Source organism: Callospermophilus lateralis, unplaced genomic scaffold (genome assembly GCF_048772815.1).
Source record: "Callospermophilus lateralis isolate mCalLat2 unplaced genomic scaffold, mCalLat2.hap1 Scaffold_101, whole genome shotgun sequence".
NCBI lineage: Eukaryota > Metazoa > Chordata > Mammalia > Rodentia > Sciuridae > Callospermophilus > Callospermophilus lateralis.
Window position 1 is genome coordinate 2,526,557 of NW_027510272.1, and position 23,800 is coordinate 2,550,356.

At 49.1% G+C, this 23,800-nt stretch overlaps 1 protein-coding gene and 1 long non-coding RNA gene across 2 annotated transcripts; one reads left to right on the forward strand and one right to left on the reverse strand.

Moving 5' to 3' along the window:
- The first annotated feature begins 722 nt into the window (after window positions 1-722).
- Window positions 723-4,971, forward strand: LOC143639950 (uncharacterized). Its single transcript, XR_013154822.1, has 3 exons — window positions 723-810; window positions 1,368-1,418; window positions 4,896-4,971. It is a non-coding gene; the product is annotated as an uncharacterized LOC143639950 (long non-coding RNA).
- A 461-nt stretch (window positions 4,972-5,432) lies between these two features.
- Window positions 5,433-15,291, reverse strand: LOC143639941 (nucleolar complex protein 2 homolog). Its single transcript, XM_077107964.1, has 18 exons — window positions 15,257-15,291; window positions 14,838-15,009; window positions 14,629-14,754; window positions 13,897-13,899; window positions 13,699-13,816; window positions 13,531-13,621; window positions 12,125-12,203; window positions 11,881-11,991; window positions 11,249-11,365; window positions 10,388-10,585; window positions 10,085-10,224; window positions 9,377-9,488; window positions 8,289-8,390; window positions 7,065-7,208; window positions 6,832-6,945; window positions 6,150-6,285; window positions 5,796-5,888; window positions 5,433-5,539 (listed from the first exon to the last, which is right to left on the reverse strand). Exons 1-18 carry the CDS (start codon window positions 15,289-15,291, stop codon window positions 5,433-5,435), a joined length of 1,998 nt encoding a protein of 665 aa, XP_076964079.1.
- Between the last annotated feature and the right edge of the window lie 8,509 nt (window positions 15,292-23,800).

Sequence of the window (23,800 nt, forward strand, 5' to 3'; positions counted from 1 at the left end):
TGCAGGGGGGCGCTGAGGAGAGAAATGAGCCATCAGGGCTGGGGAACAAAGGGTTGGGGCTGTTAGTGCTCTCAGGCGGCCTGTGGCTCCCAGACCAGCATTTTGCAAGGAACCAACAGTCTCAGACAGATTTCCCCTGAGCTGAGCTCTTCACGGTGCTAACAAAATAGCAAAGAGGGGCTGGGGCTGCCACTCAGTGGCAGAGTGTTTTGTGAGGTCCTAGTTTCACCAGCACTGCAAAAGAAAAAGAAAAGTGACTTTGCTTGTTGATATTGCTGTCAGTTTTCAGGACTGACAGAGGAGATGGGATGTCAGCCAGACACGTTTAGAGGGACCTGCTCCCTGACTGCACACCCACCAGGACCAGCCCCATGATCCCTGCCCCAGGCTGTATGCACAATCCCAGAAGACTCTGGGGACCCAGGGAAAAAGCTGCGGGTCATAGCTCAAGCATCCCCAGGGCTCCCTGCCACAGTGTGGGCACCCACACTCAGGCTGGGCATACAGAACAGCCCACACTCTCCTGTCCTCACAGGCTGTGCCTGCAGCAATGAGGCCCCTGGGCCTTGGCCCAGGCCCAGGAGGCTGATGTCTAGCCTAGCCTTAACATTCTCCTCCTCCTGCCCAAAACCAGGGGCAGCTGGCAGACAAAAGGACAGTGCCCCTGCCCCCTGCACGCTCCCTGAGAAAGGAATGGAACCCCAGCTTTTCTGCCAGTAATGGTGACAGTGATGGAGGTGGCCCAGCCTGTGGACGGCAGCCAGGCTTGAAGCAGGAGGATGATCCGCATGTCCAGATCATGAAGAGAAGGTACTTATTCCAGAGCTGGGCCAGGAGGCTCAGGCTCCTGTGGAAGGGGGCGCCAAGACCAGGGGTCTTCTGGAAGGCTGCTGTGGGGCGGGGGTACAGGCAGAAGCTGTCCTCTCTCCTGAACTGGCTCCCTGGCACCTTGTTCTGCCTCAGCCATGCCATGGTCACTTCTGGGTAGAGGTTGGCAAGCAGAGAGACCCAAGGTCCGGTACCCACCTGGGCTGACACCCACAACCTCCCAGAGGCTTGTTTCCTGATATGGGCCTCGTCCTGCCAGCACCTAGGGGTTGGGCGTCTGTGAATCAGATGGTGGGTTCTGTGGTGCCTGGTGATGCACAGGGCTGTTCAGATGCTCCTCCTCATCTCTGGGAGGCCAGAGCATCTCAAGCCCTTGGGTTTGTTCAGTGGAAGCTGCCACCAGGTTGAACTGGGCATGAGGTGCCACCCTCATTACTGCCCTGGCTTCTGGCTGGTGGGATGTTAAGAGTCAGGCCCACACCCCGCTGCTGTCTCTATGCCAGTAATGGAGCCACTAACCCTCTTTTCTCTCCCGGTAGAGTCCACACCCACTGGGATGTGAACATCTCCTTCCGAGAGACATCTTGCAGGTAGGAGCCTGGCTTGGGCAGGGGCAGCTGTTGCCATTACTCCTTGGTCCCACCCACCCTGCCTCCCTCCTCTGCCCATGGTCTTTTATCTTGTCCTCTGTCCCAGTCAGTGTGAGCCAGTGGGGGCCATGCGGTTGCCTGGCTGGTTTTGATGTGGGTCCTTACCTGGCCTGGAAGGTAGGTGGCATGGTGCCCAACTGAGATCAGGAGGCCCATCTCAGCCAAGTGCAGACTTGTGCCAGGCCTCAACAGCATGGGCAGGGTTCTAGGCAGCCTGGAGACAAAGCATGCTATGACCCTCACCACTGGACTGTCCATTGGAGCCCAACATCTCTAAGATGAGGCTGTAATTTTCACCTCTCACCCTCCCAGAGACCCACCAGGAGGTGAGAATGGTGATGTGTGAGCAGGTTCTTGAAGGATGCATAGGAGTTCACTGGGAAAAGGTGGTCTGCAAAGCTGTGGAGGGATGAAGGATGGGATGGAAGGGAGGAGAATGGGAACTCTGCAGGTCTGGCTCAATGGGATGCTAAAAGGTCTGCACCTTAGCCGCTGGACCATTTGGGCTTTGTTCTCCAAGCTGAGCAAGCCACAGAAAGTTCCTGAGCAGGGAGTGACCAGGTCTGTGTTTTGGAAAGATCCTTCTGGGGACCCTGGCAGATTGTGGTTTCCTCACATGGATTTGGGTTATGGAAACAGGCTGGGGCCTGTGAACCCAAGACATAAAGGATAAAAAAGAAGCCCCTGAGGAGGAGGTCAGGTGTCAGGGACCCAGTTCCTGCTCCCAAGGGGTAGGGGCTGGTTTCTGGTTATTGGGGCCAAGTTTTTCCCCGGGGCTTCAAGGGGAGCACCACAGGAAGGGCCTGATGGGGAGCAGTGGGCACCAAGGGCAGGAAAAGCCTCTGTGACTCCAGCTGTGGGTGCCTGGCCTCCCCAGCCCAGCTGCAGGACGGCAGCTTTTCCTGAATCTCTGCCAGTGGTGTCATTATTTATGTCTTCAAGAACGTCTGGATCCTGGAGCCGAATTACAATAAAAACATCTTTAAACTTATTTCCACCTCATTTTGGAGTTGCCAGCTCAACTGATCATTTTTATGAACCATCATGAACATTTATGACATTTTATGAGCCTTTTACTCTGGACGCTACAGGATAAATTTGCCAGCAAGGCCTGCAAGGAAAACCAATGGCTGTGCCTCCCCTCCAGACCTGCATCTCCTTGGGGTACACCTGGCCTTGGGGTGCGGGGAGGCCCCAGGAGTCCCATGCTGAGCTCTCACCAGTACTGGCTTCTGCAGCCTGGGCCTTGCATTAGTGGATACCCTGGTCCCACAGAGGATCCAGAGGGGCAAGGATGACTTTCTGGATTTCATTAAAGGGAAGGTTACGGTTCTGGAGAAGAGCACACCCCAGAGGACTAACAGCCCATCATATCCCGTCTGCTAGCAGCCCCCAGTGTCTGGACAAGGAGGGCTGTGGACCGCCAGCTGCCTCACACTGGGTCACCAACTGTCTTTGTCCCATCCCAACTGTCTGTCCATCCCCATTCATCTGTCACTCTTCACTGGTCTGTCTGCCTCTTGCATCTGTCTGTCCTCTTCGTCCTTCTGACCAATCCTGCTGGGGATGCCTGCTGCTGGCTGCAGGTAGAGGCCCAGGGCCCCTCTGCCCTGTGGTGCCCCTGCAGCATTGCTTGAAAGAGGGCCTGCTAGGTCCCTGACCTTCTAGGCCCCCCAGCTGGTGAAGGCTACATGAGAGAGTTGGGGTGGGGAGGCCCTCAGGAGGGAGTCGGTCTCGCCCTTCTCCTGGCCTCCTCACAACCCTCCCTGCAGTCTTCCTGACCCTGCCTCAGTCTCCCCACGTGCCACAGCAGCCTGCTGAGGCCTTGCCTGTGTGTAGTGGCCCCAAACTGTGAAGACAGGTGCTCTCAACTCTCCAGCCTGTGTGTGAGTCTCTTGGCTTTTTTTTTTTTAATGAACCCAGCATAATTTGTTCAGTGAGTAACTGAGTGACCAGAACAGGTTTTCAGGACTGGCCCATCTTGGGACCTGAGGAATGAATCCCCAAGGCAGGGACTTGAGTGTGGAATGCAAGGGCAGGTCCTGTCTAGCCAAGGGTTGCCCCGATGGGCCTGCACCTCGAGAGCCCGGGTAACCCCCAAGTGAGACAGAGCCGATAGCTGTCATTGAGGCTGGTCCCAGATGCAGGTGCTGCTGGGGGTCCAGGCCAGGGCTCACAGGAAATTACTGTGCTCACCTCTCCAGTCCCTGGAAGCAGGAAGTGTCCAGTGCACTGTGGGGAGAAGCTCCATGGCAGCTGCAGCCCTGTACCCGGCCAGCCCAGGCCCTTTCCCCATGCTGAGGACAGCAGTTCTGTCCAACACCCCACATCAGTGAGGATGATGGGGGATAAGCCTCGGGAGATTAATCCCATAAAGTACTTACTCCCCCACCTGCCTCCCACCTTCACGGGGGTAGGGGAGAATCTACATATGGGTCTCCTAGGGGCTCTGGGGCCGCCCCGGGGTATCTGGTGCTGAAACTGATCTGCTTAGGGCCTGGCCTGGATTAGCCTGGCTCCTGCCAGCCCGGGCTGGGGGCTATTTAATAAGGTTCAGGGTTGGATCCTAGGTCACTGTGAGGAGGCTCTGCTAGTGTCAGTGCTGCTGAAGAGGCTGCTCCACCACAGGTGGGCCGGGAGGGCATTGCTGGGGCACTGGGCTTCCCTGCCCCTGCTCTGGCTGGCCTTGACTTCCTGTCCCCTCCTTCTCTGTTGATGATGGGGTTGCTCACATAACCCCAGGGGTGCCCCACTTTCTCCTCCCTCTTCTCTCTGGGGCTGTGGGTGAGGGCTCATCAGGAGGGAGAAGGGACAAAGAATCACATGCAGGGTGATTCCAAGGCCAGGCCTGGGTGCACCCTGGGGATCACAGGTGTCCTGAGCCAGCCAGTGCATCTCCTGGGGCCACAGGTACCATTCCAGGGCAGAGTCTTTTTAGCTACAGGACTTTGGTCTGAACCTCAGTTTCCTTATTTGGAGAAATGAGGGCCCCGAGAGGGTGTTGCAAGTTTTAACCAAAGTGGCACGTGCCAGGTGCTTGCTTCAGAGCTGGCAGCACATGGGTGGCAGTGTGCCCTCTATGTGCCTGTCCTGTGAGACAGCAGGCCGTCCTGTCCTCCCTCTGAGGCAGGGAGCTGAGAACAGCTGCCTCTCTGGAGAGAGGAAGGTGGGAGGGGCTGCTCTGGCTCTGCACAGACCAGCTGGGTGCTGTAGTGGGGTCTAGGTGCCATGTCTCTGCTTTCTCTTGGCCTGCCTAGTGAGTGTGCATAGGTGTGGCATCCCAAGCCCACAGAGGTATGCACACACATCACCACGCTCAGTGCACGCTGTCCTCAGCCCCAAGCACCCTTGTACTCATGCTCTTCAGGTCGCACTGCCAAGGCTCATGGCTTCATCCTCTGTCTTGCTCTGCTGCAGCCAGGACAGTGACCTTCCCACACTCATATCCAGTGTGCACCGAAGCCGTCACCTCGTTATGCCCGAGCACCAGAGCCGCTGTGAATTCCAGAGAGGCAGTTTGGAGGTTGGCTTGGGACCCACAGGTGAGGAGGTCCATGGGTCCTGAGGGCGATGATGGGGCTGCCAGGGCCACAGCAGCTCTGCCTAGGGACAGCCACCCTCCCTGTGTCTGTTCAGAATTTTTAAAAGGAAAAAATGTGACTTAAAAGGACTGAATGAGTTTTTGAAGACTTTCTGGGAGTGAATGCAGAGGTCCATAGACAAACCAAAGACAAAGGAGTAGAGGAACCAGGGAGCCACCTCTCTGGAGCAGGCTGCTGTGACCTGGCAGCAGGACCAGCCTCCTGCATAGGGCTGGCTCTTGCTGCCCAGGTCATCACAGCTCTTGGTTCATCTGGTCTGTCGTGCTGTGACAATAAAGCCCTGTCCACTGTCTACTGCCCTCCTGCTGCACAGACACTGGCCTCAGGGCCTTTGGGGCACTGCAGGAGACCCTTAGTCCTCCTCCGAAAGCTGCAGATCCTCTAGCTCATCCTGGGGCCCCTGGGCCAGGTGCCACAGCTCACCAGGGTCCAGCCCCGCCTCTGCGTCTGGGCCTCCATCTGCAAGGACAGAAAAGGCCACATAAATTCTGCTTATCGGGAGGAAGCCAGTCTTGGAGGTTAATCATCACTAATTAATCACAGCATTAATTAATTAATTTATTGGTGCATTATAAGCTGGCTGCTAGAGCCCATGAGAACAGAGCAGCTGGCTGAGCACCCCAGGGAGGAGTGGGCGGGGCTTGGGGCTGCCCTCCCATGGCTCTGTTGCCAGATGGGATTAAGGATCAGATCCCTTGCCCCAAGAACCACTCACCTTCTGAGTTGCTGCTATCCTCCTCTTCCTGGTAGTACTTATCAACTTCTTCCACTTTGAGCCCCTGCCGAGTTCTCAGGGACCCAGGTGTTTCTGTGAACCGAGAAGAGTCCATGATGAGCCCCCCACCCAGTGACCACCAGCAGAGGTCCACAGCAGGGTAAGCCACAAGCAAGAGGACCACCCGTCTCTCCACTTGCAGGTGGAAGATCAAACAGTGTAGTTAGGAGTAGGGATGCTTAGCAATCAGCACAGAAAACACTGAGGTGGGGACCCCTCTGGCTGTGAGGTCCCATAGCCATCCACACCCTCCCCATCTCCAGGAGCACATGCTACAGCAGGGGCAGCCCCCACCTCTCTCCCAAAAGTCTGTGGTCTCCTCATCCTCAGTACTGTCCAGGTCAAAGAGGTCTTTAAATTCCTTCCTGCCCTCATCCTTCCTGTCCTCTATCTTCCGCTGTTTGATCTCTGGGAAGTTCAGATCTTCTATCTGGAATGATCAGAACCAGAGGAGTAGGTAGGCATGGGCAGGGGGTTCAGAGAAGCCAACACTATTTCCCTCATAAGCCTCCAGCAGCCCTCAGGAGCACCCTGCTTGGCCACTTGCTACTTGGCAACCTTTCTGCTCCCACATCCGTAGCATCCCTCCCAGGAGAGCCAGCACCTTGGTGGCATGCTACTTCAAGAAGCAGTCTCTCAAGTCACCCCAACTCATAGTCACAGCCATGCCCAGAGTCAAAAGCTAAAGCCCTTCTACCTGCCTTCCTGGGGTCCACAGGCTGGCCTGTGTGACAAATATGTGAAGCCACTCCATTCCCCCCAAGGCCCCTACCCTTGGGAGATGCCTGGTTGTGACAACTCCTGACACTACCCCATAGGATCACCACCTCCTCAAACAGCCATAGTCCTCCCATGCCCCACCCACACCACCACCAAAGTCATCCCAATCAAATCTCTGCCTGGTCCTAAAAGTCATGCCAATGTGCAAGATCTGAATCTAGCTGACCCACCCACTCCCTTGGCACCCCAGATGTACCCGCTCTTTACCACTGATCTCCAGCTGTATCTCGCGGTCCCTCAGCTTCCACCAGTGGCTATAGTACCTGGTGAGTGGGGTCCCCTCTTCTCGGGCCTGCTTCTCCCAAGCATCCTAGGAGTGGGGCAGTTCAGAATCATGTCCCACTATGGGCAAACCTCAAACCCAGCCATTCCCTGATGAGTGCCCTCAAGCAGCACCACCCCCACTCCAGATACCAGTTCCCTACTGACCACTGCAAGCTGGTCAGAGACACCAAAAGAGACCCTCTGGTGGTGATTGTGGATGTGCTCCGCATTCTCCTGCACCTTTTCCAACAACTGGCGCATCTGCCGCCAGTAGTTGTCCACCTTGCACTCCCGGAGGAAGGACTTGAGCTGCAGAAGTGGCGGGGGGGTGGTGGCAATCAACCCAGCAGGCAGACAGGATACCCTGCACCCCAAAGGAAGTCCAGGGCCCATCAAAACGTCATGGCGACTCCAGGGAGGTCCAGAGCCCAACTGCACACAAGTGGACAGTGGGCCACAGATGAAATCAGGCTGCTCTCCAGCCTGCCCATCTCTGTAAATAAAGCTCTTCTGGCAACAGCTGCACTCATTCCCTCACATGCAATGGGCTTTCTGTGGCTGCTTTTGTACTGTGGCCAAAGGCCAGTAGCCAGACTGAGAAACCATGCAACCATAAATCCAAGAACACTTATTGAAAATATCTGTTTACCCCTACTCTAGTCCCCTATCCCTGAGACCTTTGAATCCAGCAGCAGAGGCTTCCTGACTGCCAGGCACTCCTATCTGGGACCCAGGCCACAGCCAAGTGCCAAACGACAGCAAGTGACTATTCATGTGCAGCCTTGCACACACACACACACACACACACACACACACACACACACACACACAACCTGTCTGGATGGGCCTCAGAGCAGCTCAGTTGTGAGCAGCAGCACTGACCCTCCCCCATGAGAGGTGCAGGCCTGAGTCAGGGAACAGCAGGCAGAGAGCCATACTCTCATGGGAGAAGCAGAGAGAAACCCCCACCCCAGCCCCAGGACCACACAGGAAATCAGTCAGGGACCAGCCCACCCCAGTGTAAAGACTTCTGCAGGCAGCTGGTCTGGTCCCTGGAAGGCTTAGACAGTGTTTCAGTGGACCAACATGTTGCTAGGATCCTTGGTGATCCATCCAGACCTGTCCCAACCTCCTGAGTGACTGATAATCTCCTACACCCCCATGACCAGTACCACACATTATGGTCCAAGGGGTCCAGCTGCAAGGCGGTGCCTGTGTGGAGACCATAAAGGATCAGGCTCTGCTACTAGCCCTGTGAAGCTGGGACAAAGACACCTCCTTTCAGTCCCTGTGTACAAAGGGCACTGTGTCCATTAAAAGATAATCAAAGTGCATCATAAAGCAGGCCCCCAGGGTATTTGGGGAGGGAGCCAACCATTGGGTACACACCTGTAAGACAGCAGGCAGTGCCAATTCAGGGAAGGCAATACTGTGGGCCTGGCCCTGCAGGTACTCCAGCATGAGGTCATACAGCTGCTCCACTAGGCCATCCTGAGGTGGCAGGGAAGGACCAAGCTCATCAGGGGATGGGGCTCAGATGCTCAGAGTCCTCCAACTCAGGCTGATGAGTCTGCTCCAGGTCCAGGGTGGGGGCCACAAGGAAGTGTCCACAGCCTCCCAGCCACACTCAGGCTCATGGGGGATGAAACTATGAATCCATTGGTCTCCAACCCAGGGAACCAGGAAGGTCAAGATGCCCTGCTCACTTCAGCCTCTGTGATCTGCCTTCTCAACCTACATCTGGGCATGGGAGGCCCCACAAGGTGCAGCTACAATAAACCAAGGCAGGGTCAGTGTTCGAGCACTGTCCAGGATGAAGGAGAAAAAGAAACCATGCCACAGCAGTGGAAGAGACTGGGGAGGCACCTAGAGCCAGTTGTCAGGGTAGGAGGCCCTCAGTGGGGTGCCAAGGTAGAGAGGTCACAGCAGGGGAAGTTAGGAATCACACCTGGCTGTCACAGGGAAACAGATGTGGCTTCCACAACAGCTTCACAAAGCACAAACAGCAACCTGCCTCAGTGGAAGGGAATGGGAACAGGCATGGGTTCCCTTTTCTTGTGACCTGGAGACAGCAAGTGTTTGAACATCCTGTGGGCTAAGGCCTAACCTTACACTAACCTGCCTCCCTCAGAGCAGCACTGGTGCTCAAGTGCACATAGTGGTCTAGGCAGGGCCTTGAAAGCTCTGAAACCACAAACCTGGGTTTGAAGACCAGCTCTCCTGCCCGCTGAAGTCCTGAGCAAATATCTCTGTGGCCAGAGTCTGTTCCCTGACTGCAAACCCAGGGTCCTCAGGCTCAACCCTCAGAGCCTAAGTGACTGACACTCACAACCAGCTTAGGAGGTAAAGTGCTGAGCAGAGTAATGTGCTCCTTGAACCCATGCAAAGCTCAGGGAAGTGATGTGGACCTCACAGCAGACTCAGGGGCAGGCAGGAGAACTGAAGCACCCTGAACCAAGATTGCAGAACCCACTCACCTCAAGGATAAAAGGCAGCACTGGGATGAAGGTGCCGGTGCTCTCTGACAGCAGTGTTAAGGCACGCACACAGTGCATGCGCAGGGGGTAGAAGCGGGCAGTAGGGACCAGCCTGGGAGGGGCAAGGCGGGAAGGGGCAGAGGCTGGTTAAGTCATCACTCAACACCAGTTTTGGCTACCCACTGCCTCTGAACCCCCAGGAGGGCCTTCCTGTCACTCCAGCCAGGTGAGGAGTCACAATGCCCACAGAAAGTAGCATCACACTCCCCCAAACAGAACAGGGTACCTACCACAAAACACTTTGAACTTGGTACTGGTCTAAGCATCTGCTTCCTTCCTCAGCGATGGGATCAGAGGAACACCCATGCAGCTTTCATATTCACTACACTTTAACACGGGTGGGGGCTGTTCATTCCTGGCTCCCTTTCTTCCCCATTCCCTGCTTTCAGGGCTCCCTCCCCTGGACCTCCACCTTCCCTCCTAGTCTAATCGCCAAAGCTCAGGAGGATGCTTTTCAGGACAAAGATGCCCCCTCCTGGTCAGACTGGCACAAAGCACCTCACAAGAAACCAAAAAGGCCTTCACACTGTTGCCCTCAGAGCACAGAGTACTCTGCAGCGAACTTGACTGCAAGCCCAACAGGGATTGCCAAGACCCAAAGACCCTGGACACAACATTACTGGCCAAAAACTTGCCCGATGAACTCACTTGATGCAGCCAATGACCACCTGTGAGAGGGGATAGAGCAGAGGCTGAAGGGCTTCGCTGGAGCCAAGGGTACTCAAGACACAGCACCACAAGTAGAGGCAGTGGACATACTGCCAGTTGTACACTGACTGGTACGTGTCCTGGTCAGAGCAGAGTTTGCCTGAGTGTCAGCACCCAGGACAGTAGCCAAGTGTGCCCCCTCCCCAGTGTGCCCACCCATCACATCCACCAAGGTGCTAGGCCTGGATTCAAGGAGGCCCCCAGGCCCTCTGCTGATCAGGCTCCCAAGTCTGGAGGGATGGCTGTGTGCAACTTTTTGCCCATAGTCATGGCACTGCGCAGGTGGATGGTGAGCTGGCGGATATAGAGGAAGGCGTACTGGTAGGAGATGCTGGGATCCAGGGCAAGCAGTTCAGTCAATGTCCGTTGCATGAAGTTGATGAGGGGCAGAGTGCCTGGAGAGGGGAACTTGCAGTTCCTCACATACGTGATATACATTTGCTGCCAGAGAGACTCCAGTCAGAAGCACCCGAAAACCCACTACCTGGCTCCAAGCCATCTGCCAACACCTAGACATTTCTCCTGGAACTGCTGCCTCAAGCAGGAACTACAGCCAAGCCAATGGCTGCAGACCCCCTTGCACAGACCCCCAACTCCTCAGGATTCTGATGCTGCTCAGCCCCATGCATATGCCCAAGCATATGCTTGTCAGACTTACACAGTCTAAGGTATGCAGAGGGACCCTGCAGGGAAGGTATGTGGTGAGGGGTAGGGAGTGAGTTAAGTCCTGCTGCACGCTGGGCCAGTATGAGGGTTTCAGAGGGTCCCTGCACACAGATGGGGCCCCCTAGGTCTGGAGTTGGACAGCAGGGTTTGGATGCTGGCTGTGACCTCAGACCTATTCTATTCTTCCTGTAGGAAGTTCTCAACCACTCACAAGATGTTCCCCCTTGGGGACGGTTATCTGAAGCAAAGTCGAGGTAGAGCCCAGAAGGCTGAGGGTTCCTGTGTCTGTCAGCACTCCTACATTCTTGGTGAGGAATGGGATCTAGGGACCTTAGTCTGCCCTGAGCTATGATGCCAGGGCCCAGCTATGGGCACTGACCAAAAAGGCAGCCTGTTAGGCCCTCAGGCTGATTCCCAAGACAGATTCAGGGCCCACACTATCTTCAGGACAGGGCTCAAGAAGATGTCCTTCTTGTGCTGGCAGATTCTAATGAGGACCAGGAAAGCCAGCACCCGCAAAGACTCCTCACCCGTGCTCCATAGGACCACCATTTTCTGAAAAGGGAATATGTCACTGTCTGCCCCAGCCTTCTCACCCAGGAACCCCTAGACCCAGCACATGCCTCCCCTCCCTAAGCCAAGCCAGAGGCTCCTGTGTTACTGCTTGAAGACAGCCCTTCCCAAAACACATCAGGAGAAGCTGGTAGCAAAATAGTAAGAGGCACCAAAACACAGAACACAGTATGTCATGCCCTGTAGAGGCAAGACCGTGACAACTTGCCTTTACCATTAGGTGTGCATGAGAATGTATAATGAATCCAGCTCTCAAAACTTGTTAGGACACAGATGCCTGAGTGCAACCTGTTCTCACATCACCGAGTTATGCTGGCCTGCCTGGGTCAGGGGATGCCCTAGATGAGGTACCCAGGTGGAAGAGGGCTGGAAAGGAGCTGGCCAGAAGCCAGTGTAGGTGCAGGTGACAATTCTGCCCTGAACAGGAATGGGATGTATTTGTGGGGTGGCTGTGTGCACCACCAGCCACACCAACAGAGCGTGATGGGCCTGCTTACCTTGAGCAACATGCGACACTGCTTGGGGAAGGTTAGGTAGTAAGGCACAAGGCTGCTGATGTGCTGCAGGACAGCCGCTGACACAGTAGCTTCTGCCAGAGAGGTCACCAGCTAGGGAAGCAGAAGGGGGCTGTGAGGCACTATCTTACTGAGTCTGAGGCACAAAAAACACTGGACCACCCAATATGGCAAGGGCCCCGACTGTGATCTGGGCTTCCATGCTCCTTCCCCTCAGGAACAGCACCTGCATGACTGCACTTAGGTATGCCTTGATGTCCACACGGAGTCTCCTCCAGAGTGCACTGCTGGACGGCTGCAGCATCCTGCAGAAACCAAACACATCCCCATTCCTGCAGCTTAGACTCAAGGCTGCCTCTGTGAGTCTCAGACCATACCTTGCCCTGAGAAGACTTCCCACCTCTCTCCACAAAATGCTGAGGGGCTTTGTGCAGCTGACAGACACAGCTGCCCACCCCCCAGTAAAGCAGCACCAGCCCTTCCCAAAGACCACCCACCCAGCCAAAGCAGAGCAACTGCCCTCTGATATACTGAGTCCTATTCTTCCCAGAAGGGCCAAGCCCCAGTTGCATCCCTCATACACCAGCCTCCTCTGGGTTCCCTTGGCCCCGTCACACCACAACCCTCAGCAGCACTCAGGACCTTTGGACCTAACCAGGCACCACTCACTGGTGCAGACTGGTGGCTCTGGCCCCTACGCACTGGGAAGAAGACCCAACCATGCACATTCACAAACATTTTTCCCTAAAACTCTGGACCCTTAAATCTTCTGGACTGAACATCTGACAACAAAAGCCGGGTTCCTGTAAGTTTCTTGATGTTCACAGAAATTGGCTAAACACACCAAGGACCAAAGGCAGGGCCCTGAGAGTTTTCCATTCAGCTCCCTTTTGGCATTTCAGTCAGCATCAGCTGTGGATCCCCTATTGCTGCTCCCCAAGGTCCAGTTGCATGGACCACTTGTCTTGTTGCCTGCTCATCTCACTGCTTTGTCCTCCACCCTCCTCACCTGACCCCTTCAGTCTACACTGCCTACACACACATGAACACTCTCATGCTCTAGTGAAGGTATTCCTACAACCCCTCATGATGCTGACAGCCCAGTGGAGCCTTTCTGCTTTCTTTCAAAGCTGTCCTGACAGAAGTTGGATTTCCAAACCCTGGGAAAATTTAAGATTAAAACCAAGCACACGCTGGGCACAGTGGTGCATGCCTGTAATCCCAGCGTCTCAGAAGGTGAAGGCAGGAGGATCATAAGTTCAAAGCCAACCTGAGAAATAGTAAGGCGTTAGGCAACTCAGTGAGACCCTGTCTCTAAATATAAAAATAAGGCTGGGGTTGTGGCTCAGTGGTTAAGCACCCGAGTTCAACACCCAATACCAAAAAAAAAAAAAAAAAACAAGCACACACCATGCTCTCAAGAAATTCTCAGCATAGAATTTCTTTTCTGGAAGAAAAAGGCAAGGAGTGGGGCCACCCCCACTGGCAAGAGTACATCCCCCAAAGGCCTCTTTTGCTCTTCCTTCTCAGGAGCCCCCAAAGTCTGCCATGGCTCTGTCCTAGGTGGGCCAAGGCCCTGGGGACAGTGTCCTCTCTTGCAGAGCAGAGCTCTGATCACCCTATTTCTCTCACCTGCTGGTATCCTTTGGGGCCTTTCCAAATAGCAGCTTAGGTAGGTATCCAAAGAGATCTCTGATGCAGAAGGTGACAAGAGCGTTGAACACTGTGAGGAAGGGACACAGATGTCACTCACAGGAGAGCACGTAAGCCAGCCTGACCCGCCCTGTAGACCCTGCTCACCAGTGCTGTCTGTAACCTGAAACCTGCAGGCCTCAACACCTTCCTGGTCTCCTTGGATGGTAGCAACAGCTGCTCTGAATGCCTGCACCACTTCATGAAACAGCTTGGGAGTGAGGTGCTGAAGGAGCAAGAGATCAATAACTCTGGGGGAGCAGGAGGTTGCACAAGGCAGAGCAAGAAATAACTGACTCCAAGAACCTGCTCCTGAGAGAAAAGAGATCCTTCCCCACAACCTCAGAAATAGGGCAGAGGTAGGGGCGGCACCACTAAGCCGTGTTCTGGCAACTAAAATAGAGACAAGTCTATAATCCTCCTGGAAAGGGAATGAGCCCAGCTCAGGAGCCCCAGGGGAAAAGTCTGAAAGTCCTGAGTTGGAGGAGCAAGCTTGCTATCTCACCAGCCATGTGATGATGCTGCACCATGCTGTTGTACTTCCCACCTCCAGAACTCTGAGCCAAGTAAACACCTTTTCTTTCTTTTCTTTCCTTTCTTCCTCTCTCCCTCCCTCCTTCCCTTCCCTCCCCTTGCTCTTTCTTTCTTATTTTCCTAGTGCTGGGGGATTGAGCCCAGAGTCCATACATGCTAGGCAGGCACTCTATTACTGAGCTACATTCCTAGGACTAAATATCTTTTCTTTACGAACTATCTGTTGGCATCCCACTATAAAGCAAGAGAAACTACACCAAGACACACCTAACAGATACACCCACAATGGCTTTACTTCAGGGAGCAGAGCCCCTGAGAGAAAAGCTGAACTATGACTGAAGAATCCCAACCAGGGCTTCCTAGCACTCTACACATGTGGACATTGTGTGCTGTTCAGAGAAGGGCTCTTCCCACCTGTACAGCCATGAGCACCTCAATGAGACAAGGGAGAGACTCCGGCCTGTGGTGGGGTCCAGCTGCTCAGACCACACTCCTTCTTCTCACCTTTGCAGACTGCTTCCATTTCTCCACCATGGCTAGGGTCACAGGAACAGACTCATTCTTCTTCTGCTGAGGTCCTCCAGGGACTCTGTCCCCATCCTCTCCTCCGTCTTCTTCTTCGCTTGCTTCCTACACCAGATACAGAAGAGTCATGCTGGGGGAGGGTGTAGAAGCCACAGGTGCCCTGCTGGACAGGTCTGTGCTATCCTCACCTCCAGTGCACCTGGCAAGGAGTGAAACTGCTCCTCTTCCTCCTCAGAGATGTCTGAGTCACTAAAGTTTAGCAGGCTCTGGTCATTGTCTTGCAAGAACTTGTAGAATTCTGGATCTTTTTCCTTCAGCCGAGAGAGCTGGTCCTTGTGCTCAGAGGCACTGCCTTTATGCCTACTGAGAAGGCAGGAGTCAGTAAGCCAGTGAAAAACCAGCAGGGGGTTGGCTTCTTGTCTGCATAGCCACTTGTGGGCCTCCTCAGAGAGACCACAGGGTTATTCTGCTCCCTGCACAGCAGCCATCAACAACAAGCAGGAGGTTTCCCACAATGTTAAGTTTTCAGAAAACATAACTCTCTTCTGAACTCCTGTAACCAGAAGCCTCTCCCCGTTGCTTTATCTCTAGCACACAGACACTCAACCTGGGCTCTCCCCAGACTTGCTGTGCTGGCACCATGCTCTATTGCAGTCCCCACAAAAGACCTGTCCCTAGAACTCATCAACAACATCTTCAAAACCACCAAAGTCACCTTGCAAACCACCACATCTCTCAACTCTCAATCACCATAATGGCCTCTCCATTCCCACCCTCCTCACCTATGATCCTTTTTGGCACAGAAACCGGAGTGACCTTTTCCCTCTTTTAAAAAATGTCACAGGATGTTGCTTCACAGCTCTCGCTCTGAGGAAACTTCCCATTTTACTGGGTGATCTAACCTGATTCTTCATCACCCACCCTCTGGGTGCATCTTCAACTACTTTCCCACTTCTCCTACCAGTCACCCCTTCCTCATGGGTTCCCACTTCAAGACCTTCTCCGTTCCTGCTGTACTGTCCACACAGCCTACCCCTTCGGGCTGTCACTCAAAACTCAGGCTGTCGCCCTCCCAAGTTTGGCCACTTGGCATCCGCTTTGTTACTGTAGTTAGCCATAAGGAAGATGGCCTGGCTTCATGTCTTCGGACAATGCTGCCACAACCCTGGGTGCTTCTTCCAGAACCACCCACTAGTATGGCTGAGAGGCAGCCCTTGGCTCCTCCATCACTCCAAGACAGCTTTGGCTCTTGCCACCACAACCACAGCCTGCCAAGGCAGGCCAACACAGGCTGTGGACACTCAGGTGTTTGGTCAGGAACTAAAACCTGCACCAGGCAACGGAGCAGACCACTGTGATCCCCTTCAGGGGCTGAGCGTATGGTGGGTGGTGGGCGTATGGCGGTGGGAGCCATGATCAAAGGCTCCCAGGAGCCTTGTTGTGCTCAACTGCCCATCAGGGGAGTCTTGTCCCCTTCCCTACCCAGTGCATCCTCAAGTGCCACAGGTTTAGGTCCCTCCCACTCCAGCCAGAGAGAATTCCTCTCCATGCCACCCACCCCTTGATTTGGTTTAGGCCAGGCCAAGGTGGGGTTAGTAGGAAGATTCCATCCAGTCATAATAACATTCAGTTTGATGTCACTCAAATTCTAAAGCTGACTAAACTGTTCAAACAGCTTTTATGGCCTATATTGGTCTTTGTGTCCCTTGCCTTTTGTTTGAGTGACTCAGTCCTTTCCCTGCCCTTGTGCTCTCCCTATTTCCTACCTTCCTTGCTTCCTTCCTCCCTTCCTGGTTTTTCTCCTTTTCTTCTTCCTTCTTTTCTACCTCCCTCCATCCCTCCAACTTTGCCTTCCTCCCTTCCAACTTTCTCTCTCCCTTCCCTCCCTTTTCTTTTCTTGCAAGTGTTTGGGGTGAAAGTCCATGGCAGGCCAGCCCCAAGCTAGGCAAGGTCACTGCCACTGAGCTACAACATCCCCAGACCTGCTGCCACTTCCTATGCAAGTAATTTGAATTATCTCTAAAGAGAAACTCTCACATTAGTCTACTTTCAAAGTAATTTCAGAAGAGTTGCTAACGTGGGCATAAATCAGTTATGACAAGTCATTTTTGAAAAGCACAGCACAGCTAATGTTCCTCAAAAGAAGGAGTTGAAAACTTTAGTTGGTTTTCAGGTCAGCATTTCTAGACTAGTACAAACCCTCCTAATCCTGATCTCTCCTTAGTCCTATGATTTCTTTAAGTGTCCCCTTTGCTCCTGTTCATGGAGTCATGTGTACAGAAATTATACCTGGTTCTATTGAACTCTACTTAATTCTTTCTCACCTCTGTGCTCCTTTTGCCAAGTCACTCCTCAACACTTACTGTAACCCTTTAAATTTTTGGTTCATTTTCATTTAAAAAACTCTTTCAAAAATTGAACCATTTCGCATGCAGATACAGTCTTCTTGATCTGCTATTAATCCCACACTACTGACATTGTAAGTTATTGAAATGTACACTTCCAGACCGTTTTCAGATTTTTGATTTCTGTATATCTATCTGTCTATCTATTTACAAACATAACATGGTATTCTGAAAGTATCGTTCTGCTTTTGGAGCTCCTCATTGTGTTTTTCAGAAGCAGGCCTATTACACAGAGATGAATCCATGTTACCTAGATTGAGTTCAGGAATGAAACACAAAACGTCTATAGATCTGTACTGTGCAGAGCATTTATTAATTGTAAGACAATGCAGAAAACGTGTTCTTTGTCATTGAAGAGTTTAAAGACTCTAAGAGGAGTCAAGAAAAGTGCAAGTGAAATGACAGAATTACCACATGACAACATTCCAGAACTGCAAACTAAAATGACATGGAAGAAAGAGAGGAGTAACATATGATTAATCCAAAAGGACAAGAGGTGGGTAGCTCTTCCCTAAAATAAATTAGATTGCCAGGTGTGTGATACAAATAGAGATGTGCTGAAAAGATACTGGAGGAGACAGATGTGTCCCTTACCAGTCCTCTAAGATGACTTAAACCTTCACCATTAATCTAACCATGAACTATTTGTTTAGGTAGAAAATATTTGTCACCAAATTACATGGGTGACAATATAAGCATCTTCCTTTCTAAGTTTTTTTAATTTGTTTTTTGGCCATTTGAAATATGATTGTTTCCTGGAAGAGGTAACCGAGAAAACCATTATCTAATGCTAACATGGAGTTATAATCCACTCCTTCCTCTCCTCTCTAATGTCTCATTTCACTACAAAATTACAAAAGCTGGGAAGAAAAATAAGAGTTCATATTTTTGATAGAGTATGATTGAACAATAGACAAATACAGATTTTGAAACTTAAGATGGACATTTAGCCATGGGTCAATATGAAGTTGATTCATATTGTAAGATTGGGCAAACTTCTGAAGAAGATCAATGTTAAGAGAAAGGAGAAAGGAACAAGAAATTAATTCCTGGAAAATCCTGAAGGGTGGTGTAAAAAAAGAAACCAGAGAAAGAGTATTAGAGGGAGAAATAATAAAAGACATGAACACTATGAAATTTGTATTAGAGATTTTTTAAAAGTTCTATTTGTGGTCAAAGGGTCTGTGTATGGGATGATGTAACTCAAATGAAGTGTTCTGCTAAATTCCTCTTGATTCTTTTGTGGGTCAGGTAGGTTTTGATATTAAGCAGGCTAAATGGTTCCAATTTTTCTTTTCTGGGAATTAAATAAACCAGAGCTGCTTTTTTGACTGTTTATAAGAAGAAAATGAGCTGCCAAGACACAGTTAATAATATTGTATATGTTTGAATTTGCCATGGTGGAACTTTTAACAAGCCCTTGCGTGACATCTTGTTTTTCATACCCTGAGCCAAATAACTTCCCAAATTTCTTATTCTTAAAATGGTTCATAAGTATAAGCTGATAGCCAAGTTATAGCATTAGCCGAGAAACATTGCAATCCAGTCACTAGAACAAACTGAAGTTGCTTTAAGTGATTTTTGCCTCCTTACTCATTAAAATGAACCACACTAACCCAATCTTTTTATTTATGTGGAAGTAGCTAAAGGCTAAAGGTGTTTAAATTTATCAACATGAGTTTATATAGAACTTGACTTGAAGAAAAACATCATTTTGGGATGCTGTCCAAGAACACAGAGCCTATATGAAGAGACAGAAATCAAGGAATTAAGAAGCAGCAGAAGAAAGTTTATACAGTCCTGCAACTCTTAAATTCCCATTATCTAAGTGTTTCAGAGGTCAATACACTAAAGGATGACATGTACTGCTATTCCCTTTTATCCCTTGCCAACTGCCAACTGTTATGAACATCCTTTCTCTTGAATAAGGATGAGCAATTATAGGAACCTAAGTAGCCACTACCAATTGATCCCAGTTACCATGTTATTTGAAAATGTCTTTCCAAACCCAACACATTTAAATTTGTTCAGAAAAGGAATTCAAATGAGACTATTGTTATTTCAGAATAGTAGATAACCATAGTTCTATAAGTCCATAATTATGAAGAATGACACACTATGACCTATTGGTATCTACCATCTATATCTACCAATTGATCTATCTATTCAACTGTTCCCTCATTCATTGTTTTTTGTTAAATTTTTCCTTAGTACAGGCTCTTAGGAGATGTTGCTTTAGAAAGGGCTTTAAATTGTCATTTTGGATTTCACTCAAATTATTAATCATAATGAGTAAACTCTATAAAGGATACCTAATTACGCCTGTGATGACAGTATATCACCTCTCTTGCAGTCATTTGCCAATTTTTCCTTTAATCCATCTAACCTGTAGCTTTGTCTAAGGCTGGCTCCTCTGACTCCTGAAAGGGAAAGCAGAACAGAGCGGTCATGTGGTCCACAAGCATGTGACAGGATGTAGGAAGATGATTAGCAAGTAACTTAAAAGTATGGCATTTGCTGGTAAGTGGATGAAACTGAAGAATATCATGCTAAGCAAAATAAGCCAATCCCCCCAAAAAACAAAGGCCAAATGTTTTTTTGATATGTATATGCTAATTCACAATGGGGGTGAGGGTTAGAGAAGAATAGAGGTACTTTAAGTAGAGGGGAATTAAAAGAGGGGAGTGGTAAGAAGGATAGTAGCATGAACCAAACATTATTACCCTATGTACACATATAACTATACAACTGGTGGGTCTCCATTATATGTGATGTATCAAAGTGCAATCTACTGTCATGTATAACTGATTAAAATAAATTTTAAAATTTTTTTTTAGAAAGTATGCTGTGAAAGCAAAGTTCAGAAAGCATCAATTTTTTTAGGGGACCAAGCCTTCATGGAAGAGATGTTTTCTAGAGGAATAAGACTGAAGGTTCTTCAGCTACGGAGAAAAAAAAAGGGGGGGGGGTGGTATTTTCCCACAGTATTTAAAAGGCCCATGGGATGAGGAGGTGGTTAATGAAGTCAAGGTTTTATGTAAGACCAGATGTGAAATGACTTTGGAAGCCAAAATAAGTGTTTGAGTTTTTATATATAGGTAAAAATGAGTCAGTAGAGGTTTCAGAAGCCAGGCATTGGATACATGATCAGATTTGGAGTGGGGTGAGTGTAAACTTACTCTCTTTGTCAATTTTACTTTTTCTTACTTTTTCTTTGATTATCAGAAATTATTTATTTATCTTTGAATGATACTATATAGATAAATGATAAGGAAAATAAAAATCATCTGCAGTTTTGTCTTCTGAGGGATAAACACATTTTGATGGCTAACAAAAGGTACTTTTTTCAAGAATTGGAATAAGTATAAATATATCCATTATGTGTGTATTGCATTTGTAACTATGCTTTTCAAGTAATCACATTATTCATGTTGTAATCTGACAATATACTACAAATGTCTTCCCAGTAAATTCAGAACATTTTTAATTTTTTTTAGTATCATAAGTGCTGTTAAGGTGATAGTCTTTGCATTTATATTTTTACATATTTACATATTTAGGATGAATTCACAGAAATAGAATCAATGGATTTTGGAGTTTCCATATTTTTAACTAAAATGATCCCATTTTCTATTTCTTAATGCTTCATCCTTTTGCATCCTTATTAACATTTATGGGCATGTATATTCCTCCAATGTCTGTGGTATTTGGTGTTATTATCATTAAATCCTTAACTATTTCAAAATCTCATTGTAATTTTATTTTGTACATTTTGATTACTCCTGAGGCTAAAGGTTTTTATATTTCTCAGTCATTTGTTTTAAATCTTTGAGGAGTTTATTTATCGCTTCCTTTTTATTTCAGTATTCTTTCCTTTTCTAGCTGCAAGAATGTTTTTAAAATTAGGGGAGTAAACTTTCAGAGGCAATATATATTTCAAGTGTTCTTCCAAGTTTCATTCTTCTTTATGATGTTAAGTACAACATTTAATTTTTAGGTAGTAAAATCCATCAAAGTGTTTTTAACTTAGTGATTCTGTTTATAATGACGAAAATTTTGATGAGTGATATGACAAAGTACTTTGAGCAATCGTCCTCACATCATTCCTTGGAAATCAGTCTTTCCTTATGAAAAAAGGAAAGTGACCTTTATCACATTTTAAATGACTAAAGTCAGTATAGCAGAATGGGTAAATCCACTGGATTTAGTATCTAAGAAAATCAGTTTTCACCACTTTGACCTGTTCAGTTCTTAGCTTTACTTAAGGGAAAAGATGAAAACAGTGCTAGATTATTGTCTTAAATAAGATAATACAATTAAAGTATTTGCTCAATGTTTGGTTCACAATAATCAATAGATGACAGCATTGCTATTTTTATGTGAGGGTGTGGCTCTGGGTTGTTTATTACTTTCATAAAGTAGTATAATCCGTTTTTGCACGCATGTCATAGTTTTTGTTGTTGCTGCTGGGTTTTTTTTTGTTTGTTTGTTTTTTTGTTTTTTGTTTTTTTCCTCAGCTGTTGTTTATTAACATACACGTACACTATGGCAACAGGGCAGGAGGTGGGTTTAACAGTGAATAAAATGGAAGGTGGATGGTGGAGTCTGTTTTGAGTGATGTTTGAGTGCAGTGCCAGAGCAGGAGAACACAGGTGGGAATGCAAGAGACTGAGGGGCTGGAGAAGTAAGCAAGGGTCAAGGCCAGAGTTAAGTGAACTGGAATTGATTAAACTGAAACTACTTACCCATGCCCTCAGTCCTTTACTGTAGTTGGCAATGTCCTGACCCAGGCCCGTGTTGGGAGTTCTCTGAGTATACATTTTCTGCAGGAATTGAACAGAGCACACAAAGGAAAGAAAGCTATCATGCTCTCACAGAAAGTTCTAGGAGCCTTAACTCCTATATTCCTCCACTGGCCCTTGCCTGGATGGAGCCACATGATGAGTATGTTAGTGAGCTTCTCATCACTATGACCAAAATACCCAAAAAGAAAGACTTAGAGGAGGGAAAGTTTACTTTGGCTTATAATTTCAGAGGTCTCAGTCCATAGTCAGCTAACTCCATTGTTCTGGGTCCCAGATGAGACGGAGTGATGTGACAGAAGGGCATGGTGGAACAATGGGGCTCTGCTCATGATGCTGGGAAGGAGTGGTTGGGGGTAGGGAAGATGAACCTTTCCAGGGCATGGCCCCAGTGACCCACCTGCCTCTCCACCATATTGCCCAAGAGTTACACAGTAGTCCTTTCAAACTAGGATAGACGGGTTACGTGATAGCTCTCACAATCCAGTGTTTTTAACTATGAATGTTCTTACATGACACAGGAGCCTTTGGGGGACACCTTATATCCAAATCATAACAATGAGCTCCCTAAAGTCTGGGCTGAACTATATGTCATAATTTGAATATGACTTGTTCCCTCTAAAACTCACTTGAAATGTAATTCCCATTATGAGACATTAAGTGGAGAGACCAGGTGGGACCTTTAAGAGGTGATCAGAGTTCTGCACTCATGAAGAGACTCATTAATTCACATAATTAATAGGTTAGTAGGTTGATGGATTATGGATTATTAATGGATTACTAAAAACTAGTTTCATTAGGGCACTTGTTTATTCTCCCTTGTTTCTTATGTGATACCTTCTGCTACTTGGGGACCCCACCAACCAAAAAAGCCATCACTGGATCTGGCTACTCCACCCTAGCCCAGTACCATGAGCCAAATAAACCATCTCTTCATTATAACTTACTCAGTCTGTGGTATTTTATTACTAACAACAGAAAGTGGTCCAATACCTTATGAAGAAGAGCTAAAACTGACATGAGTCACAGTAGTGTTAATCTTCTTTGGTGTCTTAACCCACCGCAGATATTGCTGGCCTAGTGGATGACTGGAGTGAGGATATGGGACAGAAGCTAGACGAGGGCTCAGGTCTGTCACAGCACAGGCACTGCACAAAAGGTGTTGGTGAAGGCAAATCCAGGGCATCTCCCCATCAGCACAACATCCACATCTTACTTCTTGAAAAAGCCCCTGGCCTTGCCAAAATTCAAGATAGCATTCACCCAGAGGGCCACACCTGCATCCCAGGTCTCCTGGAATTGGTCCTTACACATCACAGGGAAGGTGCTGTGGTACAAGTAGGCCTGGTGAGCTGACTGGTGATTCCATATCACAGCAATGATGGGCGCATATGGGTGGTATTTGACTACCTAGTAAGTGAACCTGCCAAACTTGATGAGGATGATCAGAACCCCACTGCATCACTTGAAGGAAGTCTCCGTGGTGGTATCATCTGTGGGACTGCTAGTAATGGGCACCACAAGGTAGAGCTTCTCAATCAAAAGTGGGGGCCTCTATATCCTTCCCTACCCCACATCTATATCCTGCCCTATCCCAAAATTCAGATCCTGGATAATCTTTTCTAAGCATGTTAAAACAAATTTAGACACAACAAGAAATAACAGGGCTTTATTAAAACTGTTTCAGATCCTAGCCCAAATAAAAGATTAGTCCTACGGCCCATTCCCTAAGCCACTAGCAGCATGACCAAATAGCACTTGGAAAAAATCTTCAATGGATCTTAGAAGTGAGTATAATATAATAAAACCTTGAGGAAAAGAAAGCATAAACTACTTACACTGAACCTACATTGGCCGTGGATGTGAAGGCAGGACAACGTGAAGTGGGCACAGTGTGGGGATAGGAGGATAACCTACCAGGAGAAGTGCTTGCTGCTTGTTGGT